Here is a 20,934-nt window from a genome sequence, read left to right as displayed (position 1 = left end):
GTCCAACATTCATTCCATGATGATTACTTTATGACTGTAATCAGGGAAAGATATACAGCCATATATATATATATATACTTACGGCCGTGATAGTTGGGTTAATTTTTTATAATTCCAAAAAAGATATTGTTCAAGATGAAAACCAATATTTTTTTTAATTTTAATTGTAAAATACTTAAATTATTTATTTATATTTTGGTACTTACTGCGGCGACTTTTTGTTTCTTTTGGTGCGAGTAAATAGTTTTGACGCTACAACAAAGGTCTGTAATAGTAAGTATAAGTTGCGACGGCAAAAGCTCCTCGCTTCAATTTATAACTTTTAAAGACTATTTCGTTGTCCAAATTTGGGTACAGAAGTGAGAATTTGATTCCGGCTCAAAAGGCCCAAACACCACAGCAATCAACGATGGGCCGATGGCAGAAGCTGCAATAAATTGAAACGATAGGATTGGCGATCTGCTCTCATATATCCTCCTTGCCTTCTCCGAATCTCCGCTGGGCCTTACTCGCTTTGTGTTTAAGTTTCTAGAGTTATTTATTTCATAAAAAAAAAAAATAAATAAATAAATAGAGTTTAGAATTTCTGATGATAATGGTCAAGGAAACAATTATCTTTTGTATTTATTTTTTGAAGATCTATATAAATATGTATTGATTTGTTTAGTTCACGCTTTCCCTCGTTTTCTTCTTCTTGGACAAGCTTTTGAAGGAAGCCCACAAAATGGGGGAGAAAGAGATCGAGAAAGGCGATAGCAGCTCAGGCGACTCAGCTCGGCCTTGGCAGTCTTACCACACCGTATACACCAACGCCAAACCAGGCACGTTTCTTAAACGATTTCACACCCGTGCAATTTTCCTCTGTCTCAGACTTATTGGTACTTTTTTATTTCAATGATAGAACTTACATCATTTTTAAAATTTCGATTTTGTTCTAGTAAATTGATTGTGCGCTAGAAGCGCGGTGGTTGATTTGATATGTATTGAATTGGTTGAATTGAACTTCCTTCTACACAGATCAGTTTCAATTCTTCCTTCACTTTTATTCATTGAATTAACTCCTCGATCAGTGAACCAGTCGCATTTATTCTCGGACTAATTCTGCATAATCATTACTCTTGAATGTTTACTTTGCGAGCTTCTAGGTATGGATGGAGTGGACAAGGAGAAAGTGCAAAGAATAGTGTATGAAATGAGCAAAGGGTCCAAGTATTTCGAGAATGAGCAACGCAAGGAGGCCTTTACAAGGCAAAAAATTGAGAGCATGCGTGCTCAGTGTGCCAAGCTCACAGCGGCCGATATATCTCATTATCAGACGGTACAAAAGAAGCGGAAATGCTTTTACTGGATAAACTTATTTATATTCATCATATGCGAATCCTATACATTCAAAAAGAAAATGATTTATGAATCCCATTGAAATGAAGCAATTTTATATTTCATAGGATATTTTTTCTCCACATAATCTTATATAGATGGATTAAATGTTTTTGCATAGAAACAAAGCCCGTCTTGAGTGCTGACGTTACAGAATGTGAAGTCACAAACTGGAACTATGCCTCAATGTGCACTGGTCTCAGAGTAGCGTGCAAAACTTATTTAAAGCATTCAATTTGTCCCTTCGCCTTTTTCAACGTTGCCTATGTGTGTGTGATTTTTGTGGCATGCAATGTTCTAATATACGTTTTATCCTATTAACAGATGGCAAATAAACGAACTTCAGAGCTAGAGGCTACACGCGACTTGTCAAGGATTTGGCTGCATGTAGACATGGATGCTTTTTATGCCGCTGTTGAAACATTAAGTAATCCATTGTTAAAAGGCAAGCCAATGGCTGTTGGGAGCATGTCTATGATCTCTACGGCCAATTATGAGGCATGGAATGCAATTACATGATGTGATTTTTAAAGGGAGTCATGAATGAATTTTTGACTGGGCCTTGTTTTTTCTTTTGTTATTTAGGAAATATCCTATCTTGCGGACTTGCAAATTTCCTTACATAATTTTGATCACCTTTATTTGAAAGCTGACTGAATTTTCTGCAGGCACGGAGATTTGGGGTTCGTGCAGCAATGCCAGGTTTCATTGCGCGCAAATTATGTCCAGAGTTAATTTTTGTTCCCACAGATTTTAAGAAGTATACTTATTTCAGTGATTTAACTAGAAAAGGTAAGATGTTCTACTTTCAAGAAAGACTTTCTGATGCAGCTTGTTTGGTAATTTCTGATAATCGGTTTTCTTGTTGTTAGTTTTCCAAAAGTACGATCCCAACTTCATGGCTACTAGTTTGGATGAAGCGTTCCTTGATATAACTGATATCTGCAAAGAAAGGGGCGTAAACAGTGGAGAAGTAAGTCAGCACATATTATCAGCTTTTGCATGTGCATGCCACACTTGGTGCTTGTAATATTAAACCTTTGTTTTTCCGTTATACCTTGGTGAAGATTGCTGAAGAACTCAGAACCACTGTTTATGAAGAGACTGGTCTTACATGTAGTGCTGGGGTGGGACCAAACCGCTTACTTGCTAAGGTTCTGCTGGCTATTTGCTTCATATTCTCTTTATTTGTATCCTGCATGGAACCCACATATATGTTTTCTTTATACCATAAATTAATTTTAGTCACGTCACTAATAAAAGACTGGTCTTCCTGGAAAGTCGTCGTGTTGCACCCTCATTTTACTTATAAAAAAAAAAAAAAATTTGTGTTGTTTGAAGAGCTTCACATGTTCTGTTTATTAGGTTGTGTCAATTTAGTTAATGGGAAAATCCATTGCAAGGAATATATATTAGGGATATCTACCCCCAATAGAATGTTTCTTGAATTATACCAGTCAAATCTACAGGCAATCTCTATAAAACAAAAATAGGTCTGCATATGAATCAGAAAGTAGATTTTCAAGTCCTGAAACAATTGTTTCACTGGTTAAAAAAAAGCTAAAATGAGCAGATAAATTCAGAACAGCAAGACAAAAATGAGAATATAGCAGGAACATCCCAAAATTAGATCTTAAGCTGAGGTTTTGCATTGTATACTTTGATACAGTCTTTCTGGGTTGGATGGCAATATTGTTCTTGCCACGTTCTAAGGTCTTAAGCTTTATACAGATTCATACCATGTGCCCACAATGAAAACACCATTAGGTTGAAGTGATCAGCATCCATTTAGTATGTTTGTTTTTTCAGGTTTGCTCAGATATAAACAAGCCAAATGGACAATTTGTCTTACCAAATGACCGGATGGCTGTCATGACATTTATATCCTCACTTCCCATACGAAAGGTATATCTGTTAATGTACTGATCTACTTCACCAGGCTTCATATGAAACTTTTCTATTTTGCTTGCAGAATTAGACCTTTCTTTCTCCCTTTTATATGTAGTCATGAAGTCTAAAATTTGATTTAAACCCGCCCATGGGTAGTCCAAGTGGTAAGGGCGAATTTGTGTGCATGAGCCCCATGTCACAAGTCCCTGGGATCAAACTGCGATTTAAGTGGGAGGCCATGGCGGTGGGTTGCTGTGCTTGTCTCTCCCCAGGGGTTTAGGTTCAATGGATGAGTCATAAGGGCTTTGCCGTGGGGTGGTTCCCTTGTTGTCAAAAAAAAAAAAAAAAAAAATAATCTAAAATTTAATTTAAAATTCTTACCTCATCTGTGAGGATGCTTTGTTTGCAGATTGGGGGCATTGGCAAGGTCACTGAACATATTTTAAGCGATGTATTTGGAATAAATACATGTGAGGATATGCTACAAAAAGGTGGTTTTGTTTGTGCACTCTTCTCTCATTCTACAGCAGGTTAGAATACCGGTCAGTTCTTTATACTGTCACACTTGACTGCCACCACAAGTACAAACTTATTACGAACAACTGTTGTGTTGTCATATAAATTTAGAAATTATGTTTTAGCATAGCTTGCTTGTGTTATGATTACTGCTCCCTCTTCTTCCTTTTCTTGGTTTTCTCCCTCTATCTGGAGTTTATGCTTCCCTCTTTTTCTTTTTTTGTCTGGATTTCATTCTTTTCTCCCTATTTTTTTTAGGGGTGAGATTAGGCAACAGTGGTTGTTGTTTAGAAAACCAAGTCTGTTTCTTTTTGCAAATCTTTACAAACCATAGTTATCAAAACAATTAGGAATTGTGGTTGTTTACTTTATAACATTATTTTTTACTTAGTTCTGAGATGTTCTTGCCTTATCTCATCTCATTCCTTTTGAGTTTGATCTACTTTTTTCTTCCTTTAATTTTCTTCTTTATTACTTCCATTATTCATTGCAGAATTCTTCCTCTCTGTGGGACTGGGGCTTGGGAAAACAGGCACCCCTCAACTCAGGTTGCGAAAGAGTATCAGTAATGAGAGAACATTTGCAGCAACAGGGGATGAGGCCTTACTTCACCAGAAATTATGTAAGTGGTCCCACTTTTCTCCTCTCTTCTTTTTATTTTTCTTGCGTCTAATGAACATATATTTATATTGCTTTGTAACAAAATCTGCACCCAATCAGCTCAGTTTAGGTTGGGATGTGTCATTCTAGATCCCTGCATGGCCAATTTTATGAGCAGAAAACACATCTAAGTACTCAAAGATTCTGGTAATGAGGTTGGGTTGAGTGCAGCTTACCCAAGCTTCATTTGCTTTCCCAAGTCCCAAATGGCAAATACTTGTGTTTCTTTTAAAATTAATGCTGACTGACATCTAGTTGTGTTCAAAGCTAAAATTATTACAATTTTATGTGTCAATACATCAGTTCTGCAGAAAGTACAGCTAACCTATATGGCAAATGGGGTAAAAAAAAACTATGTGGAAAATTGATTGGATTTTTCTTTGAAAAGTAAGCCTTGTGAAGGTTATGCTTGCAGGTGATCTTGCAGATATGCTATCTGCTGACATGCAGAAAGAAGGTCTTTCAGGGCGAACATTGACTCTAAAACTGAAAACATCATCATTTGAGGTGCTTTCTGATTCTCCATTACTACTCTATCTATAATTATAGTCAATACGTTTTCTGGCATAGTTCTTTTACTACCTTTTATTATTTATATATTCAATTATAGATGAATCAATGAATATATGAATTTACTTATGAAAATTCTATTAGTCATCTAGTTACTGTGAGAAGGGGGGATTGGTAACTTATGCTTGACTTGTGAATTTTCTTTCTCACAATTTATTACTTCTCTGCCATTGTTGGTTTTTTCTAATTCTTTCCTGCTTTGTCATTTACTTATCACTAGCGTGTAGTCTCTAATTAGAGTTTACTGTGCCCTTGACAGGTTAGAACCAGAGCTATGACTTTACAACAGTATATTTGCTCAAGTGAGGATATTTTGAAATATGCTTCAAATCTGCTAAAAGCTGAACTTCCCATCTCTTTGAGACTGATAGGTACCAAACAATTTGTTCTTAATATATTTCTTCATGAAAGTAGTGCTATATTTATTGATTTCTCCAAGTTACTTATCAGGGGAAAAAAAAAAAAATCCAAGGAGAGGGGATAGAGTGAAGGGACCTAGATAAAACTTAGTTACTAAGGCCTCGTTTAGTTACACAAATCAGCTCATCTCATCTAATAATTACAACTTTTCGAAACTCCCTCACAAAATTCAATAAACAATTCAACATTTTCAAATCCCAAAACAAAAATAATATTTAAAAATTTTATTCTAACAATATTTTATTCAACTTTCATCTCATCTTATCTCATCTGTGTAACGAAACGAGGCCTTAATCTCATGCCTTGTAGGACTTAAGTATAACAATTCAGTTACATTTCCTTATTTCAGGTCTGCGGTTGTCTCAATTCAATGAAGACAAGGTTGGTGCTCCATCTGATACTACACAAAAAACTCTCACCGACTTTCTTTTGTCGAGAGATACTTCTAGGAAACTTGACGATCATAATGGTTCATTGGGCGCAATTATTGATGATCATCGCTTCACAAATGACACAGAAACGGGTTTTCCTCTTGATAGCCATGAGATATATGGTTATAATGGTAGAGATTTATTGGATTCCAACCACTTACCATCTCTGAATGACACTAACCATGCTATTAGCAACAAGGCTGGCGAAATAGGGAAAATTCACGAACCTTTGAACAATGAAACTGCAAATGAGGTATGTGAGAACTTTAAAGACGTTTACATAATCTTGACTTACTACTAGAAATTATTCTTTATAGAAATAAAATTCATTGAAACTGTTGAGGGGATGAAACTCAAGTATAGATATTATGTTAAAATGATTTTTAGATTATTCTCAGACACGTATCTTTACTAAAAAACATTTTTTTTTTTATCTTCCTTTTTTCTTTCTGTGACTTTTCTGTTTGTCTAGACGAATCTCCCAGAACCAAAATCGAATCAAAATGCAGTATCCGAGTTGTTGGAATCGGATTCACCTTCTGTGCAGATTACATGTAGCAGTCTAGATGAAGAAAATAAGAGAGCTAACTTGCTGGATGATGAGGCTGTTTCTACGTCCAACCAGAGCGAGCTACTTATGTGGGTCAATGATTACAAGTGTTCACTATGTGGAATTGAATTACCACCAAGTTTTGTAGAGGAAAGGCAAGAACACTTTGACTTTCATCTTGCTGAGAGACTTCAGAAGGAGGAATCTCTCAATGACACAAGAACTATAAAGCAAAGACACAGGTATTATGAATTCTTCAGTATTTTACAACTCTGATATTGTTGACAAATATCATTTTTTTAACTTTAGAGTTAATGCCTCACCTTTCTAAATTGTACTCCTATGATTAATTGAGTGAGTCTCTTTTTTTCTTAATTAACGTCTATCTTCTAATAGAATTGAGTATTTGTTCTGCCAATTGACAAGTTTGATACCTCATCAGGTTTTCCCAGAAGGATAATAACGTGGCAAGCCAAAGCAAACGTAAAAAGCATAAGACTTGCCCAAAAGCTAAGGGACGTATTCCAATAGACGTGTTCTTTGTCAAGAGTAGTAAGAACTTTTAGTTGTGTGATATATTTTTAGTAATCCCTGTATATTAGCCGTATATATGGTTGGTTATGTATGCTATATAAAAAATCCTGCAAATTATTAACATTCATCATCTTTATTCGTGTATTCATCATGAGCAATGTACTCGTTTCAACTGTGTAGAATAATCTTTCAATAATGATAGTAAATACAGGAGTCACGTGTTTATTTCCTTTTCTAGAATCTAAAAAGGAAGAGATCAGTGGATGAAGTTCATATGGCATTCATTTGGCACCCTTAAAATTCTTATTGCTGTTTAAAATTCTATATCAAATTATTTACTTAAGGGGAAACAAGAAAATCATGCAATAATCTCTAAAATGGTCCTCCAAAAAAATTCTCAAAGGTTAATATGACATTTGAAATGAAAAATTATTTAAAATTGTGATAGATCCAGCTGGTAATGAATAAAAGTATGCAATCCTCGTAGAAATACAGAAAATTCGACTTACTGTGACGATGAAAATCGCCTTTATAAGTATAACAATCGCCCCGGTACGCAATATTTATTAGCGTCTGATACCGGAACGCCTGCAAGCGTTCATGGCGTTGATTAGAGCCGCGTCGGTCACGACTCACGAGTTTAACCTTTGCCTAGACGTCACCCCTACGAAATGAAAATTCAATCCTTTTAATTTATTCTTCACTCTCTGTTTCCTTTCCTTAATGGCGTTCTCATGTCAGTCCAATCGCTGACAACGTTTGTTACCTCGAGTTATCTGCGTGCCACAAGCACCTCCACAACCACAGATAATCAGAAATGGCACTAACAGGTAAAATACCAAGTTCCATGTCTCCCCCGCCAAATCATCTTAGAATCCGAACTAGAACTCAAATCGCATCCCCTTCAATCATCTCTCTATCCCGAATCTCACCATTCCAAGCTACATCGAAAGCCCATTTGAATTCCCCCCGGAAAAGCACCACCCGCTATGAAAACAGAGAGGATAAGATTGAGGCCACTTTACCAACCATGTCAGAGATATTGGAGTCATCAAGAGCTCAGAACCTTGATCTCCAGCTCCAAACTTTAGGACCCTTCTTCAGAATTACAGCCAAGAGCTTGGAAACCCAAAAAGAACTAGGGAAAGCTGGGGGGTTGACAAGGGTCTGGCTACAAGGAAGAATTCTTCACTTGGACTCCATTAGATTGAGGAGAGACACATTGGGAATGGAAAAATCAATCTTTGGTATCGGTTTGTTCATTGGAGCTGTTGCTGTTAGGTATGGATATGATTGCGGTTGCACGACAGCTGAGTTACTGGCTATCAATGACTCTGATCTCTACCATTCTAAGGTTCTTCCCCTCTTCCCCTCTTCCCTACAATCTTTTCCTTATCTGCTGCTTTTGTTGCATTTAATTGAAAGGTGCTAGTGAGGAAGTATGTCCCAAGCTGTCAGCGAGTTGATATTTTACATGCTTAAGTAGTCTTCTTCGTTAACCCACTTTGATGGTGGAAATTGGAGGAACAGAATGGAAGGGAAAAAGGAAAAGAGGAGATGGAAGGGAACTCGGGTCCCTTTCCATTTCCTCTGAAGGATTACATTAGTAAGTGGCGAAACTCTTCATTCCCTTCGTTAAAGATGTGAACTTTTGGGCTGAATGCATCATGCCCGTTGTCAAAAGGACTTGACATTTCGTTTTATTCGAGTACGAATTGATTGAGCTCTTCGCATTTTTTTGTACAATCGGTTATTTACCACATTTTCACTCTTCGTGAGAAGATACCTTTATTTCTATTCCTCCTTAAATAACTCTCAACACACACTGGAAAGAATATCCGAGACATTCTTATTCCATTCGATTCCATATTAATTCACGATTCCCTTTATAACTCCCAAACACAACTTCATTGTTAGTTTCAGGAGTTGGCGTAAGTTAAACGCCAAGTAATCATTGCCAGTGGCCCTTTTAACTAAAAGTTCGTTTTATTTATATCAAATTATCTTGGAAATAAAATTTATCTTCTATTTTTTCCTGACACGCCCTTTTGCAATGTTCCAGCTTGTTAGGTTCTACACGAGAATTGGGTTCAAGGCTGTACATGAGGTGACCGGATCAACATTTAGAGATTATGCCCACATGCTGGTCTGGGGAGGCATTGGTACCCGAATGGATGCCAATGTTGAAGAACTTCTTATAAGATGGTGCACCAGGTTCAAATCTCGAAAATGATTCCATCATGATCCCGTGTTGAGTAGTTTGCCATCAGTTTCATGAGTAAAACATTTTCTTCCAAATTCTATGAGCCAGAGGGTGGAAGTATTTTCTAATGCCAAAACCAACAGTGGAAAATCAATCTGTAAATTGTTGTGAGCACTGCTCCAAAGCCGAAAGAGCCAGGTCCAAAGCACTGCCCTGGCCTTTTGGCTTTTGTGATAAGACTGTCGGAATGAGGTTTTTTCCCGGCCAAGTCATTACTGTTCAACTCCAGTGTTGGGCTGAGTATACACTTTATCCACCTAATTGAATGATAACATGAGGAGAAGAGAGAACGTGCTTTGTAAGTTTCTCTCGTGATCTTGGTGAGGCTCGTACAGTTATTTTGTCATTAGATTGGAACACCAACGGACTGCAAACCGATTCCTAGAGTAGACTGTGAAATCAACCATTCACAATATGGCCTACTTTGTCCAAACTCTGCAAAGCCTAATTCCTGCTGTTAGTGCTTATGTTAAGTAGATTGTATTCATGAAGATGTACAGTCTTCAGCCACTAAAAAGGAGTTGGGTGGTGGGAATTGAGCACCTTAAAAGAAGCAAGGTTAGTTTGCATGAGCACTTCAATCGAGTGTTTTCATCTTAGAATTTTTTTTTTTTTTTTTTTTTTTTTCCTTTAAAGAAAAAAGAGTTTAAATTGCAGCTCACAAAGGACAGATAATTTATTTTTATATTTGTCACTTTAATTTAATCATATTTTACCCATAAAAAAGAACATAAAAAAAAATCCACAAAGAACAAGTAGAACAAGCACGCAAAAAAGATGTCATCATGATTTTGTGTATGTCGAGAATTTCCATACCTTTTATTTTTCAACAATTGTTATGATATAGATCAATTTGTTGTATTAAGTACAGGTAATTAGACTTAAGTACCAATCAAAAAAATTAAGAACGGGTAATTAGATCTCATTTTTTGTAATTAACATTATTCTCATTGGAGATATCTTCTTGTTTATTATATTTTAAAACGTCAAAATATATTGATTATTCAATCCTGAAAATATTTATACCTAGAAAATGTGATGGATGTCTTAAATGAATAATGATATTGCTATAATTATTTTATAATCAACAAAAATGATAATGCCACTTTAATAAAAATATAATTTTTTAAATTTAAATTCAGATATTTCCATTTTAATAAGGCCTTGTTTTTCATTTTTTTCAAATTTCTGTATACAGTTTCGTATGTTTCTACGATTTAAATAAGATGGGATTAGATACTTTGTTAAAAGTTAAATAAAATATTATTATAATATAATTTTTTAATATTTATTTTATTTTAAAATTACATAAAATTAAATTATTTTATATTATAAAAAATTATATAAAATAAGATAAAAAATTTTATGTAATCCTTATCATAAAACTTTCATTTGTCAGTAATTAGGAAACAATTTGTTGAGGAGTGAGAACTACGTAATAAAAATCATTCACGAAGGGCAGGTATGAGGAATGGAATATGGATAAGGGAGAGAAGAGGGGTCCGGATCTAGTGCGCGACTATTATCGTACGCTCTAACCTAGTTCGCAATTGATCAAACCCTGCGGCCAGGATCACATCTCAAGCAACGAGCAATAATATGGTAAATCCAATTATATAAACGAAATTTACAAAGCAAAGACTCGTTCGCACTGAAACCCAAAGACTCCAGTCGAGGAGGAAGCAGCAGCTGCGTCTATGTCTCGTCGGGAGGGCCGAGATTCCGACTCCAGACGGCACCGCTCCAGGTTCGATCGAGAGCCAAGGTACCCCTCCTACCTCTCATCAATGGAACTTGCGGGGATTTGTTTGTTTGGATTCTCTATTCACTAGTTTGATATTGTAACCCTTTTCCTCCTTTTTTCTTCCTCTCGCATTGAATGATTTTCTAGGAAAATATTTTATACGCAAGATAATTGAAATGAATTAAATTATGTATGTATGCATTTGTAGCCGAGAGACTTTCACTAATGTTTTATTTTATTTTATTTTTTTTGTATAAGCTGCCACTGCCAGCATTTGCGACATGGATGATGACTTCTACATGATCTATGGCCTTTCTTTATTTTCTGCTTACGAAGCTTTTTCTTTACTGACCGGACGGGGGCGGAACCAGCAATTTTTGGGGGCCAACTTTTCTATCGAACGAGATGTTTATATAAAATGAAAAAATATTACAAAATCATAAAGCATATATAAAATTAAATCTCGATAATTTGTCCAATAACGTAGAAATAAATTTAAAAAACCCAACTTAATGTCTTATTCAGATTTTTGACGATATTTTTTTATAGAATAATATTAATCCATGATTATTTTTGTAAATATGAAATATTTAGAAATTGTTTTCTTCATAAAAATTATCAATTAATCTTTTAGAATGCCATCTTTCATTCTAATATCTAAACTAGTTTATCCAAATTTTATGTAGAATCTATCTATTTTGGTGTCACATTAAGCATAGAATGCTACAATTAAGACCTTAAATAAACTTTTCCTTACTCAATTAAGTTTAGAGGATAAATCATTTCCACTATTTTTCATATAAATCATCAATCTTAAATGGTTTTTCTGGTATTTTCATTTTGGGTTCTACATTAAGAAACTTAATATTGTATAATAAAAAACTTTGGGGTCAATGTTTATAGTTTATTATTTCTCCTAATCTTAGTTTTAATTTAATTTTAGTGTGGCCACATCCTTGAAAATAGATTAATATATAGAAATTATACAAAATCTAGGGGTTATAGGAAAAAATAAAAATAAAAATTAGAGAGAGACATTTCTATATATATCAAAATTTTCAAAAATTTAGAAAGCATATGGGAATAAGGAAATTATTAATTTTTTTTCATGGGGCCAATTTCTATACACATGAAATTATGAATAAAATTTAGGGGCTATTTTGAATTTTGAAAAAATCTTCCCCTCAAACTATATGTAGATCTGCCACTGTGAGCAGATGAAGTTTTTGCCTGAGTTTGCTAGTAGAATTTATGGGAGCATGTCATATTTGTCTAGAATTTTACAGTAATTTTTGCTAGATCAATTCTCTTCTAGTTTTTTAGTTTTTTTTCATTTCTTAGCGAAAGGTTACCAAGATATTGTTGTTCTTTTACCCCATTTCATAGGTTTGGAAAACTATAAATGTTATTAACCACTTTCTTCACGTGTGGTGTCTAATGGTTTATAATCTCAATTTTTCGTTTAGTGGCATGATGTGAATCTTTTGATGGAAGTTGTTGAATTTGAAGCATACGGATATCATGTATTTGTCTTAAACTTTTGGTTGGTTCTGTTAGTCCCAAGAGGTCGAGGAGGGATGGGAAACCAGAAACAGAGAGAGTACCCAGCAACACTGATTTGGATGTTGGACACCGCATAGACCGGGATCAGAAGCATTCTCGTCAGCTGCAAGACGCCTTACCCCTTGAGGCCCCAACAGCACCTGATTCTAAGCAAGAAAATAGGGTTGTGAGCAAAGACTCTGACAAGAAACCCATACATCGGGAAGGGCCAAAACACTCTTCTGATCCAACTAATGTAACTCAGTCTCGATCTTATTTTCAGGTTTTGATATCAGTCTTATAAATAGATAATATTTAAGTAGTTGCAGGTATTCTTAAGTGTTCTCCTAAATTTTTTTGTAAACATTGTCACATAATTGACTGCTGCACATTTCCTAGCATAGCTTGTCAACCTTATGATCCATTAGATCTTTTGAGTAGTTACAATTGAACCTCATGATATGGTGGAACAACTTGTGTAATGGTTGCTTATTTCAGAACTATAGATTCATAATAGTTCACAAATACAACGTTATCTAGAACTTTAAGCACCGGAGTCATTTGATACTGAGCAACTAGTGCTTTGGTGCTTTAGGAACCCCAAGGGGTTGGCCCAAGTGGTGGACGCCTTGGTCTTGGGGTTTCATTCCCTTCAAGGTCCAAGGTTCAACACCTCATGGGTGCAAACAATCCTTTGGGGCCACACCCCCTGGTAAAAAGCCAGCGATTTAACTAGTTCCGTGTAGGAAAACTTCCGAGGGTGCGGTGCACGGGACCGGGGTTTATTCTGTAGGGGTGGGTCTAAAGGGCCCTGCCTTGGAGAGGTTCCTCGACATCAAAAAAAAAAAAGAGTTTTGATTTGCAGGGCTGATATAGGGGGCAGAAAGGAATTTTATGAATTTCTTTTGACAACTTTTGTAATTTCAAACTTGATAGATAACGTTTGTAATTTCAAACTTAGGGGACGCTGATTATGTTAAAGGAGTTCTTTTTATAAGTTCACTTATGAAGTGCCCACATTTCATTGCGCACCTTGGGGCAGCTTAAGAATCGTTGTAGTCATCTAAATGCATCTCTTTTTACATGTAGGCCTGGAAAATCTGCTGAGCCACATTTCCAGGAAGGGTTAATTCTTTTTTGTTGACTATATGTGTTTTATCAACGAAAAACCAGTATTATGCTGAATTACTTGGTTGTAAATACGTTTATGCAATCCCTTTTCTGTGCTGATGCAGTGGGGTTCTTGTTCAGCCCCATGTCTTTGAGTGCCTCTGTGTATAAAAATCTTAGGCTTACTAGTGCATGTCTTATTACAGCATGATGAACGTGGTACCTTGAAAGTTAGTCGGAGTATTGATCGCAGAGCTACTGGTGGTGAGTTCCTATATATTCTCAAGGCTGTCCTTTTCCCTGTACGTTGGGCTCTATTTGTTTTTCTTTATTAATATCATAGCCATGCCATGCAATACAGATTCTCATTAATAATATATGTTAGTTGATTCTTGGATGATTTTATGCATAAATGTTTTTTTTTCATATGATAACCTTTTGAGTTAAAAAAGTTGATTTATTGTTCAATTTTAATATTTATCTGAATCAAGTAGTTTATAAGGCTTAAGAAGGCATTTGTTGTTTGGTTAAGTATGATCTGAAATTGGTCAATGAAGTTAGTTCTAGGTTAAGGTATGCTGAAGGTCCTTAATTCCCCTTTCCCATTAAGCTGTTTTGGTCTCTCTCTCAAGTCTGTCTTGTTTGTTTTTGTTTTTTCCATATTGATGAAATCCTAAGTTGCAACTAAACCCTAAGCTTTTTAATCTGAACATATTGTTTGGTTAGCCCAAAGATAAGATAAGATGAATATTCTATGAACTAAAGGATGAGTGAAATCGTAATCAGATAGGATAATTGATAATTGATAGATATTTGATTGGATCTTAGAGATTTGGTATTTCACTAGGAATATTATTTACTTGGGAAGCTCAACTTTCTTTGATCAACCCACATCTGCTATCTCACAACTTGAAGTAGGGGTGAAAACCGACCTCATCGGCGCGGTTTTTGGCTAAAACCGACGCCGACCGATGAGGTGAGATTCGTCGGAGCAACCGACCGTAACCGGTCGATAGGGAGGAGGAAAACCGTCCGTATCTACTCCAGCGGTTCTATGGCGGTTCACGGTCGGTTCTCGGTTCCTCTAGCGGCGCTGGTGCTCGGAGAGAGTAGAGAGAGAGAGAGAGAGAGAGAGAGAGAAGCTGTGAAACCTAGGTGAATTAGGGAAGAAGAAGAAGAAGGAATAAGGAGATCAAAACGACGCCGTTTGGTTTTAAATCCAACGGCGTCATTCTACTTATGTTTTTTTTCATTTATCATAGATAAAACAGCGCCGTTTGCTTTAATACAAACGGCGTCGTTTACATGTGTTTTAATAATAAGAGAATCAAACGACGCCGTTCCACTTAAGTGGAACGGCGTCGTTTTATTTAGGTATAAATTAAAAAAATATATGTATATGCTGTCGGCCGGTTCAGCGGTTTGAGGCCGCAAACCGCAACCGAACCGATGAACGTCGGTTTTGTTTATTTTCTGCCGCACGCCGACCGGTTCCCTGGCGGTTCCTGACTCCGGCGGCCGGTCTATGTCGGTCACGACCGGTTTGTCGGTTACTTGTACACCCCTAACTTGAAGATTGAATTTGGCCTTCTTTATGTGCTCTAATTTTGCATTGTGGGCCTAAAATTGGCACTCTAAATGCCACTGCTACGATCCTTGAAAGATTAACACTTCTGTGATTCCTTTTTATTGTTGGAAGTTTAAATATTGCTTGCCATTGTCTTAACATTCCTTGTTCCTCTGCTTTAAAGAGCGTGGATGGAGGGATTCAAAGGATCAGCATGATGAAAGGGCAGCAAACAAAATAACTTATAATACACAGAGAAGAGATGAGAAGTTACAGTCTAAGCAGGATGACAACAGCATCTGGCGGCATGATCGTTTCCTCAAACATGATGATCCACCTCCACCTGCAAAGAAAAGACCAGCATTTCGGGAGAAGAAGATTTCAGTGGATTCTGAAAATGCTGATAAAGCAGAAATGAAGACTGTAAAGTCGAGTAATGTTGACCACTCTGTGGAAGGAAGTGGAAGAAGGGAGGAAAGAGGCCGCAACCATTTGGACAGGCTGGAGAAGCCATCAGCAGGAGACAGGTTGCCCCCAAAGAGGGGAGAAGCTCATAGGGATGGCTTCCTTTCCAGAGAAAGGTTTGGTGTTAGTGGAAATTACAGGGGAAGAGATGGAATCAGTGGAAGACAAGGGTATCGTTCCAGTGGTACTCGTGTTGAGAAGTGGAAGCATGATTTGTATAACCCTAGTAGAAGTCCGCCCCCCAAAAATGAAGATGATCAAATTGCAAAGCTGGAAGCACTCTTGACTTCGTAAAAGTAGTTAGGTTTTGATATGCCTGTTATGTTTCCCAAGGTTGAGTCTTCCTCAAAATATTTTGCTTATTCAAGAGCAGGGCTGGTTTATTGTTTTCTTCATGAATTCTTCTGTTTGTATCACCTGCTTAATTTTATCTCCATCCTGTTTACAGTCATTCTTTCAAGAGTGACCCTACTAGTTTCTGCTAGGCTTCCAGTTTTCAATGGAAAAAGTTACCCTGAAAACCTTCAGCTTTTTAGCAAGCTAGTTCTGAAGCTTTTTACATGGCCTATCTTAGAAATCTTTTCAGTTAGTTTTGTACATGGAGTATGTTAAGCAGGTGAGATTCTGTTCGAGCTCAGGGGCAGAGCTCAGCGATTGAGATTATTCAAGCTTGGCTTTGGGGAGCCAATTGAAGCGCATTCTGCTGGATTTTTAACCTCAGACCAACCACATCCCATGTCACCCGAGGCAAAGCCCGGATGGATATTGGAGATGATTTTCTGCTGAAGGAAAGATGCTACAAATTTGGCATAAGCAACCCGCGTGTTTTCTGAAGTTTAATCCATTCACCTGGTCTGTTCATCCATCCAGCCTAACCTAAGCTCTCATAGTAATACTGCGCCATTCATCTTATATAAGAGGAGTTTATCTTTGAACTCTCAGCGCCTAATGAGAGGCTTTTCATAGCTTACCATAATTCATAAAGCTACTAACACTAAAAAAAAATTAGGTTTTGATAGTCGTAGACTACATATTAAATTCTTACTCTAATCATATTTGGGTCAACGACCCACTAAAATTACATAAAAGCCCAAACAAAACTTAAAAGCCTAAAAAAAAACCAAAAAATAAAAAACACCAAAACCCGCATCTCAATCACCGGGCCACGGGGTCATGGCTTGTCGACGCACATACATTCTGGCGTGTAGCACGTCTCGTGCCGGCATTAAAGATTTTCGGTAATTATCCCTCTCTAGACTCCCATCTTGTGGTGTGGCCATAGCCGTTAACTTTCAGTCCGTTGTCATTGTCAAGCCTAAGTCACCAACAACGAAAGAGATAAAAATAAATGAACCAATAGAAGAACGAGGTCAAATAGAATTGCAGGCGTGCATAAAGTTTGAGCTAGATACAAATGGCTAAAATATCTTCCGCTGTAATGGCCAATAGTATACATGTACGTTGTGTGAGAGCAGATACTCGTGAGAATGTGAAAAGATTTGCGAAGCACAGTGTGTTGGAGCTTGGAACATATTTGTAGTCCAGAGAGTATAACTTCACATCAATTCCTATATGATGCTTGTGACAGCAAATAATGTATTGAATCCACAAAATGCAGACAATTGTTACAAAATCCAATTTAAATAAAAAAACCAATATTCAACAACTCTCGGGACCTTAGAAAAACCCGGTTCTAAACAAATCGAATGAAATCAAAGATGGCCAGAATTGTTAGCGAAATGGGAACTCCCTGACCTGCAATGATTTTGGCTACATCAAAGATGAAGATCTTCTATGTCAGTTAAGAGACTTGATTTTTCAATTGACCTCTTATCAGGTTGGTTAACCACCAGCTGGCCACATGCACCACTTATATCCTGACCCATTTGCTTGCGCACTGTTGTTCGGATGCTATAGGTTCCCCTAAGAATTTTCTGAAATCTTGACACCCGATGTTCATTACTGGTTCGGAATTGACTCGCACTACCAATTGGATTGAAAGGTATTAAGTTAACAACCTGCAAAGCAAGGAACACAGCTATATGTATATCAAAGATCAACTGCTGAGAGCATAGCTTCATATAAGTGGATATTTAGCAACACTTATTTGCATAAATGATACCATTTACAACTTAGCATTGACAAGAAAGTCAACTACATATAAAAAAAAAAAAGAGTAACGCTATACATCACACCACCATCCCACTTGTATCCCAATATATATGATGTCGCATTTATCACCATTTGATTATAAAGAAGCATGCAATAAATGATTATTCAATGGTAGTAATTATGTCATATCTTACTTAGTGGGATGTAAAAGGGATGGTAGTATGGTCTATAGATTTTTCCTAAAAAAAATTGGCCAAGGCATGCCAAATATCAGCTTTAAGAAATTATCGAACATGTTTTTTTTTTTTTAATTTCTGTAATCCCAGATGCTTAATTGTAATACAAGCATTTATGTTTCTATTTTGACTTTTAAGCCATAACTTATAAGAAGACTATCAACTTGAGTGTCCATACTAATTATAAAGGTATTATCTCTGCGATAGCTCTTGGATACAATAAGCTAAAAATTGATCTAATAACTAATTGAATAAATGTTTTAACTTTATACTGTTACTCTAACTCTAACACCACTTAGTTCAGTAGTCAATGTAAATCAAAGGCTTCTTGGATGAGATTTTCAACTCTATCACAAGCAGGTCAGAATTAAATGGACATTATAATGGTAGTCATGGCTGCAAAGCCCCACATTGGCTACTTACTATATGAAACTTGGCTTTATAAGTGATTCTATGGAAGCTTCAAAATGATTAACCTTTTAGGGTAGTACAGATGTACCAAGCGCTTTCCCTGGGTCCTTAAGGAAGTTGTTTTGAGTTCACACCAATCATACACAAACAAAGCATGATAAGAAAAGGCAATCAATTGAACATCTGCAATTGTATTAGAAGCATGACTAAAGCTCAGAAATAACTTAAGTGCTCACCACTTGGAATGTATCTAGCAGCTTGCCAAGCTGGTGGGCATGCTGCTCTTCATCATTCACCCCATCAAGCATAATGTACTCGATCATAATATTTTGCTGACTGAAAAATTAAAAATTAAAATAAGAGATATTATTGGATCTTGAGATGGCTCCGTGAGTGTGAAGTCTAAAGAAATAAAAATTCACATCTTTCAGCAGCTGATATTGAAAGAGGAAAAAAAGACCTGCATTCACTTGTCCAAAAGTAATCCCACCTGTTCTTTTGATAGTCTTGCAGAGCATCCATAAGCTTTTCCAGAGGAAAAGCCCGAGCTGCAGGCATTATTTGACAACGGATATCTTGAACTGGTGCGTGCAGTGAAACTGCCAAGTTCAAACCCGGCACATCATTGTGAAGCTTGTTAATAGCAGGAATGATGCCAACCTACACAAGATTAAACGCAAAGAAAGAAAATATATCATGAGTACGGAAGTTCTGGCATATATGCCCACTGATTTTTTTAATATCTAATGTAAATTGCATTTCCCCATGATTGCCGGCCTTGAATACAAAATTCCACTCCTAGAACGAAAAATCTTCCGTACAACTTTACACTCCTAAAAGCTCTATACAAAAAGTTTATGAACAAATTAACACGAAACAAACAAATGCATACGGTTGAGACGGTAATCCTCTTCGGCGACAACTGAAACGGTGGCCCTGTCATGACACGAATAGCTTCCACTAACGAAGCGTAGTTATTCAATGGTTCCCCCATTCCCTGAACACAACCAAAATTGAATTAGTGAAGCTATGCCACAAACTAAATTCTTTGAATTTTTTCATCACAGAAAAAAAGAAAGAAAAAAAAAAAAAAAAGAGAGAATAAGAAGGTAGTTACCATGAAAACGATATTGCGTATAGACGATATACGAGAGGCGTGAACCAACTGCTCCACAATCTCTCCGGACGAGAGATTGTTCTTGAAGCCCATCGTCCCCGTGGCACAGAATTTGCATCCCATTTTGCAACCGACCTGGGAGGAAACGCACAGGGTGGACCTGGGACCTCCGGGGCGGGGCTTGCCGTTGTATTTCCCCAAACGCGTGTCGTACCTCATGATCACGGCCTCAATAAGAGCCCCGTTCTTGTACAGGAATCATATATCAGTTTACTTTCTTCGATTTACGGGATAAAAATACAGAGAGAGAGAGAGAGAGAGAGAGAGAGAGAGAGAGAGAGAGAGAGAGAGAGAGAGAGAGAGAGACCTGGAGCTTGATGAGGAGCTTGGAGGTGACTTGGTCGGAGGAGTGGAGGAGGGAGTGGAGGGACGAAGTGAGGGGCTTGAATTTGGAGTAAAGGATAGGGTAGGCAGCGGAGGGCAAGGATGGGATGTGATTCCATTCGAAGTTGTCGTTGTTGTTGGAGATGATCGCATGCTTCCATATAATGGGGATGAAGCTAGGGTTTATACCCGCCGCCTCGAATTCCGCTCTGATTTCTTTGGCGTCGAAGATTGATTTCAACGTCATCCTCCCGTCCTGCCTCTCCGCAGAAGTTTCCCCAGGGCCCCAACTTCGGTTCCAACTTCAGATGGTGCGGTGACGTTGCAGAGTAAAAAACGACGCCGTCTCTTATCTTTGCTTGCAACTGAGGACGGTTAGGACTGTAATAGGGCCAAGCCGGTTTAGCTTGCCGAGCTCGCTCGATTCAAAATAATCGAGTTCAGACTTCAGCTTAAGATTTTTTTTATTCTTTTGTTTAAACTTGACTCTATAAATTAAACTCTTAACTCGAACTAATCGAATTATTTGTTATTTTATTTTTTAAATAAGATTAAATAATTAATAAATAAAATATCTAATATTAAATTTATACAACTAATAAGAATAATCTTTATTAAATTTTAAAATTTTAAAAAATTTATAAATAATTAATATCTAATTAGTTGATAAATACATACACTTAATATGATATTATATATTTATTTCATATATGGTTTTCATATAATAATATATAAAATTATTAAATTTTACTGACTAATTATTATACAAATTATAAAATATACCTATGAAGTATATTCATTATATATAAGTAATTAGATTACATATTATATATTTAATTAAAAAAGCAATATACTTATATTATTAGCTAACACACACACACACATATATATATATATATATATATAAAGGTGTATGTATATATTTATCAATATATAAATGAGTTTTAATTGAATTGAGCTAATGAGTTGACTTGAGCATAAACGAGCAGGCCTTAATAATTCTTAACAAAATCGAATCGAATTTTATTGAGTATG

The 20,934-nt window shown here is 36.5% G+C and overlaps 4 protein-coding genes across 9 annotated transcripts; 3 read left to right on the top strand and 1 right to left on the bottom strand.

Annotated features, from left to right (window-relative positions):
- The first annotated feature begins 579 nt into the window (after positions 1-579).
- On the top strand, positions 580-7,177 carry LOC122311760 (DNA polymerase kappa). Of its 3 annotated transcripts, none has more exons than XM_043126419.1 (14): positions 581-821; positions 1,146-1,318; positions 1,702-1,875; positions 2,046-2,169; positions 2,250-2,350; positions 2,445-2,531; positions 3,187-3,282; positions 3,677-3,797; positions 4,277-4,405; positions 4,832-4,950; positions 5,273-5,384; positions 5,783-6,117; positions 6,337-6,656; positions 6,857-7,177. In XM_043126419.1, exons 1-14 carry the CDS (start codon positions 725-727, stop codon positions 6,978-6,980), a joined length of 2,112 nt encoding a protein of 703 aa, XP_042982353.1. In that variant the 5' UTR covers positions 581-724; the 3' UTR covers positions 6,981-7,177. The 3 variants fall into 3 exon arrangements, with proteins under 3 accessions (XP_042982355.1, XP_042982353.1, XP_042982354.1); XM_043126420.1 differs by having other exon boundaries at positions 582-821; positions 4,859-4,950; XM_043126421.1 differs by lacking the exon at positions 2,445-2,531 and having other exon boundaries at positions 580-821.
- Positions 7,178-7,411: 234 nt separating this feature from the next.
- LOC122311763 lies at positions 7,412-9,533 on the top strand. Its single transcript, XM_043126427.1, has 2 exons — positions 7,412-8,302; positions 9,011-9,533. The coding sequence occupies exons 1-2, from the start codon at positions 7,766-7,768 to the stop codon at positions 9,179-9,181; spliced, it is 708 nt and encodes a 235-aa protein (XP_042982361.1). The 5' UTR covers positions 7,412-7,765; the 3' UTR covers positions 9,182-9,533.
- A 1,194-nt stretch (positions 9,534-10,727) lies between these two features.
- Positions 10,728-16,198, top strand: LOC122311762. 2 transcript variants are annotated; one of them, XM_043126425.1, is made up of 4 exons: positions 10,728-10,976; positions 12,513-12,780; positions 13,814-13,871; positions 15,359-16,198. In XM_043126425.1, exons 1-4 carry the CDS (start codon positions 10,909-10,911, stop codon positions 15,931-15,933), a joined length of 969 nt encoding a protein of 322 aa, XP_042982359.1. In that variant the 5' UTR covers positions 10,728-10,908; the 3' UTR covers positions 15,934-16,198. The 2 variants fall into 2 exon arrangements, with proteins under 2 accessions (XP_042982359.1, XP_042982360.1); XM_043126426.1 differs by having other exon boundaries at positions 10,737-10,976; positions 12,513-12,753.
- A 364-nt stretch (positions 16,199-16,562) lies between these two features.
- On the bottom strand, positions 16,563-20,284 carry LOC122311761 (dual-specificity RNA methyltransferase RlmN). Of its 3 annotated transcripts, none has more exons than XM_043126423.1 (7): positions 19,883-20,282; positions 19,516-19,761; positions 19,291-19,395; positions 18,889-19,058; positions 18,635-18,734; positions 17,376-17,657; positions 16,563-16,955 (listed from the first exon to the last, which is right to left on the bottom strand). In XM_043126423.1, the coding sequence occupies exons 1-6, from the start codon at positions 20,144-20,146 to the stop codon at positions 17,415-17,417; spliced, it is 1,128 nt and encodes a 375-aa protein (XP_042982357.1). In that variant the 5' UTR covers positions 20,147-20,282; the 3' UTR covers positions 16,563-16,955; positions 17,376-17,414. The 3 variants fall into 3 exon arrangements, with proteins under 3 accessions (XP_042982357.1, XP_042982356.1, XP_042982358.1); XM_043126422.1 differs by having other exon boundaries at positions 16,563-16,954; positions 17,395-17,657; positions 19,883-20,279; XM_043126424.1 differs by lacking the exon at positions 16,563-16,955 and having other exon boundaries at positions 17,503-17,677; positions 19,883-20,284.
- Positions 20,285-20,934: the final 650 nt, after the last annotated feature.

The sequence above is a fragment of the Carya illinoinensis genome, chromosome 5, assembly GCF_018687715.1.
Source record: "Carya illinoinensis cultivar Pawnee chromosome 5, C.illinoinensisPawnee_v1, whole genome shotgun sequence".
NCBI lineage: Eukaryota > Viridiplantae > Streptophyta > Magnoliopsida > Fagales > Juglandaceae > Carya > Carya illinoinensis.
This window is presented reverse-complemented; position numbering and strand designations above follow the sequence as displayed.

Coding starts and splice junctions, on each gene's coding strand:
- LOC122311760 (XM_043126419.1), top strand. CDS start 725: ATGGGGGAGAAAGAGATCGAGAAAGGCGATAGCAGCTCAGGCGACTCA. Junction 2,351..2,444: donor GGGGCGTAAACAGTGGAGAA/GTAAGTCAGCAC, acceptor ACCTTGGTGAAG/ATTGCTGAAGAACTCAGAAC. Junction 6,118..6,336: donor ACAATGAAACTGCAAATGAG/GTATGTGAGAAC, acceptor CTGTTTGTCTAG/ACGAATCTCCCAGAACCAAA.
- LOC122311763 (XM_043126427.1), top strand. CDS start 7,766: ATGGCACTAACAGGTAAAATACCAAGTTCCATGTCTCCCCCGCCAAAT. Junction 8,303..9,010: donor CTGATCTCTACCATTCTAAG/GTTCTTCCCCTC, acceptor GCAATGTTCCAG/CTTGTTAGGTTCTACACGAG.
- LOC122311762 (XM_043126425.1), top strand. CDS start 10,909: ATGTCTCGTCGGGAGGGCCGAGATTCCGACTCCAGACGGCACCGCTCC. Junction 10,977..12,512: donor AGGTTCGATCGAGAGCCAAG/GTACCCCTCCTA, acceptor TGGTTCTGTTAG/TCCCAAGAGGTCGAGGAGGG. Junction 12,781..13,813: donor AGTCTCGATCTTATTTTCAG/GTTTTGATATCA, acceptor GTCTTATTACAG/CATGATGAACGTGGTACCTT.
- LOC122311761 (XM_043126423.1), bottom strand. CDS start 20,146: ATGACGTTGAAATCAATCTTCGACGCCAAAGAAATCAGAGCGGAATTC. Junction 19,059..19,290: donor AGAGGATTACCGTCTCAACC/GTATGCATTTGT, acceptor AATCTTGTGTAG/GTTGGCATCATTCCTGCTAT. Junction 18,735..18,888: donor CAAGACTATCAAAAGAACAG/GTGGGATTACTT, acceptor TTAATTTTTCAG/TCAGCAAAATATTATGATCG.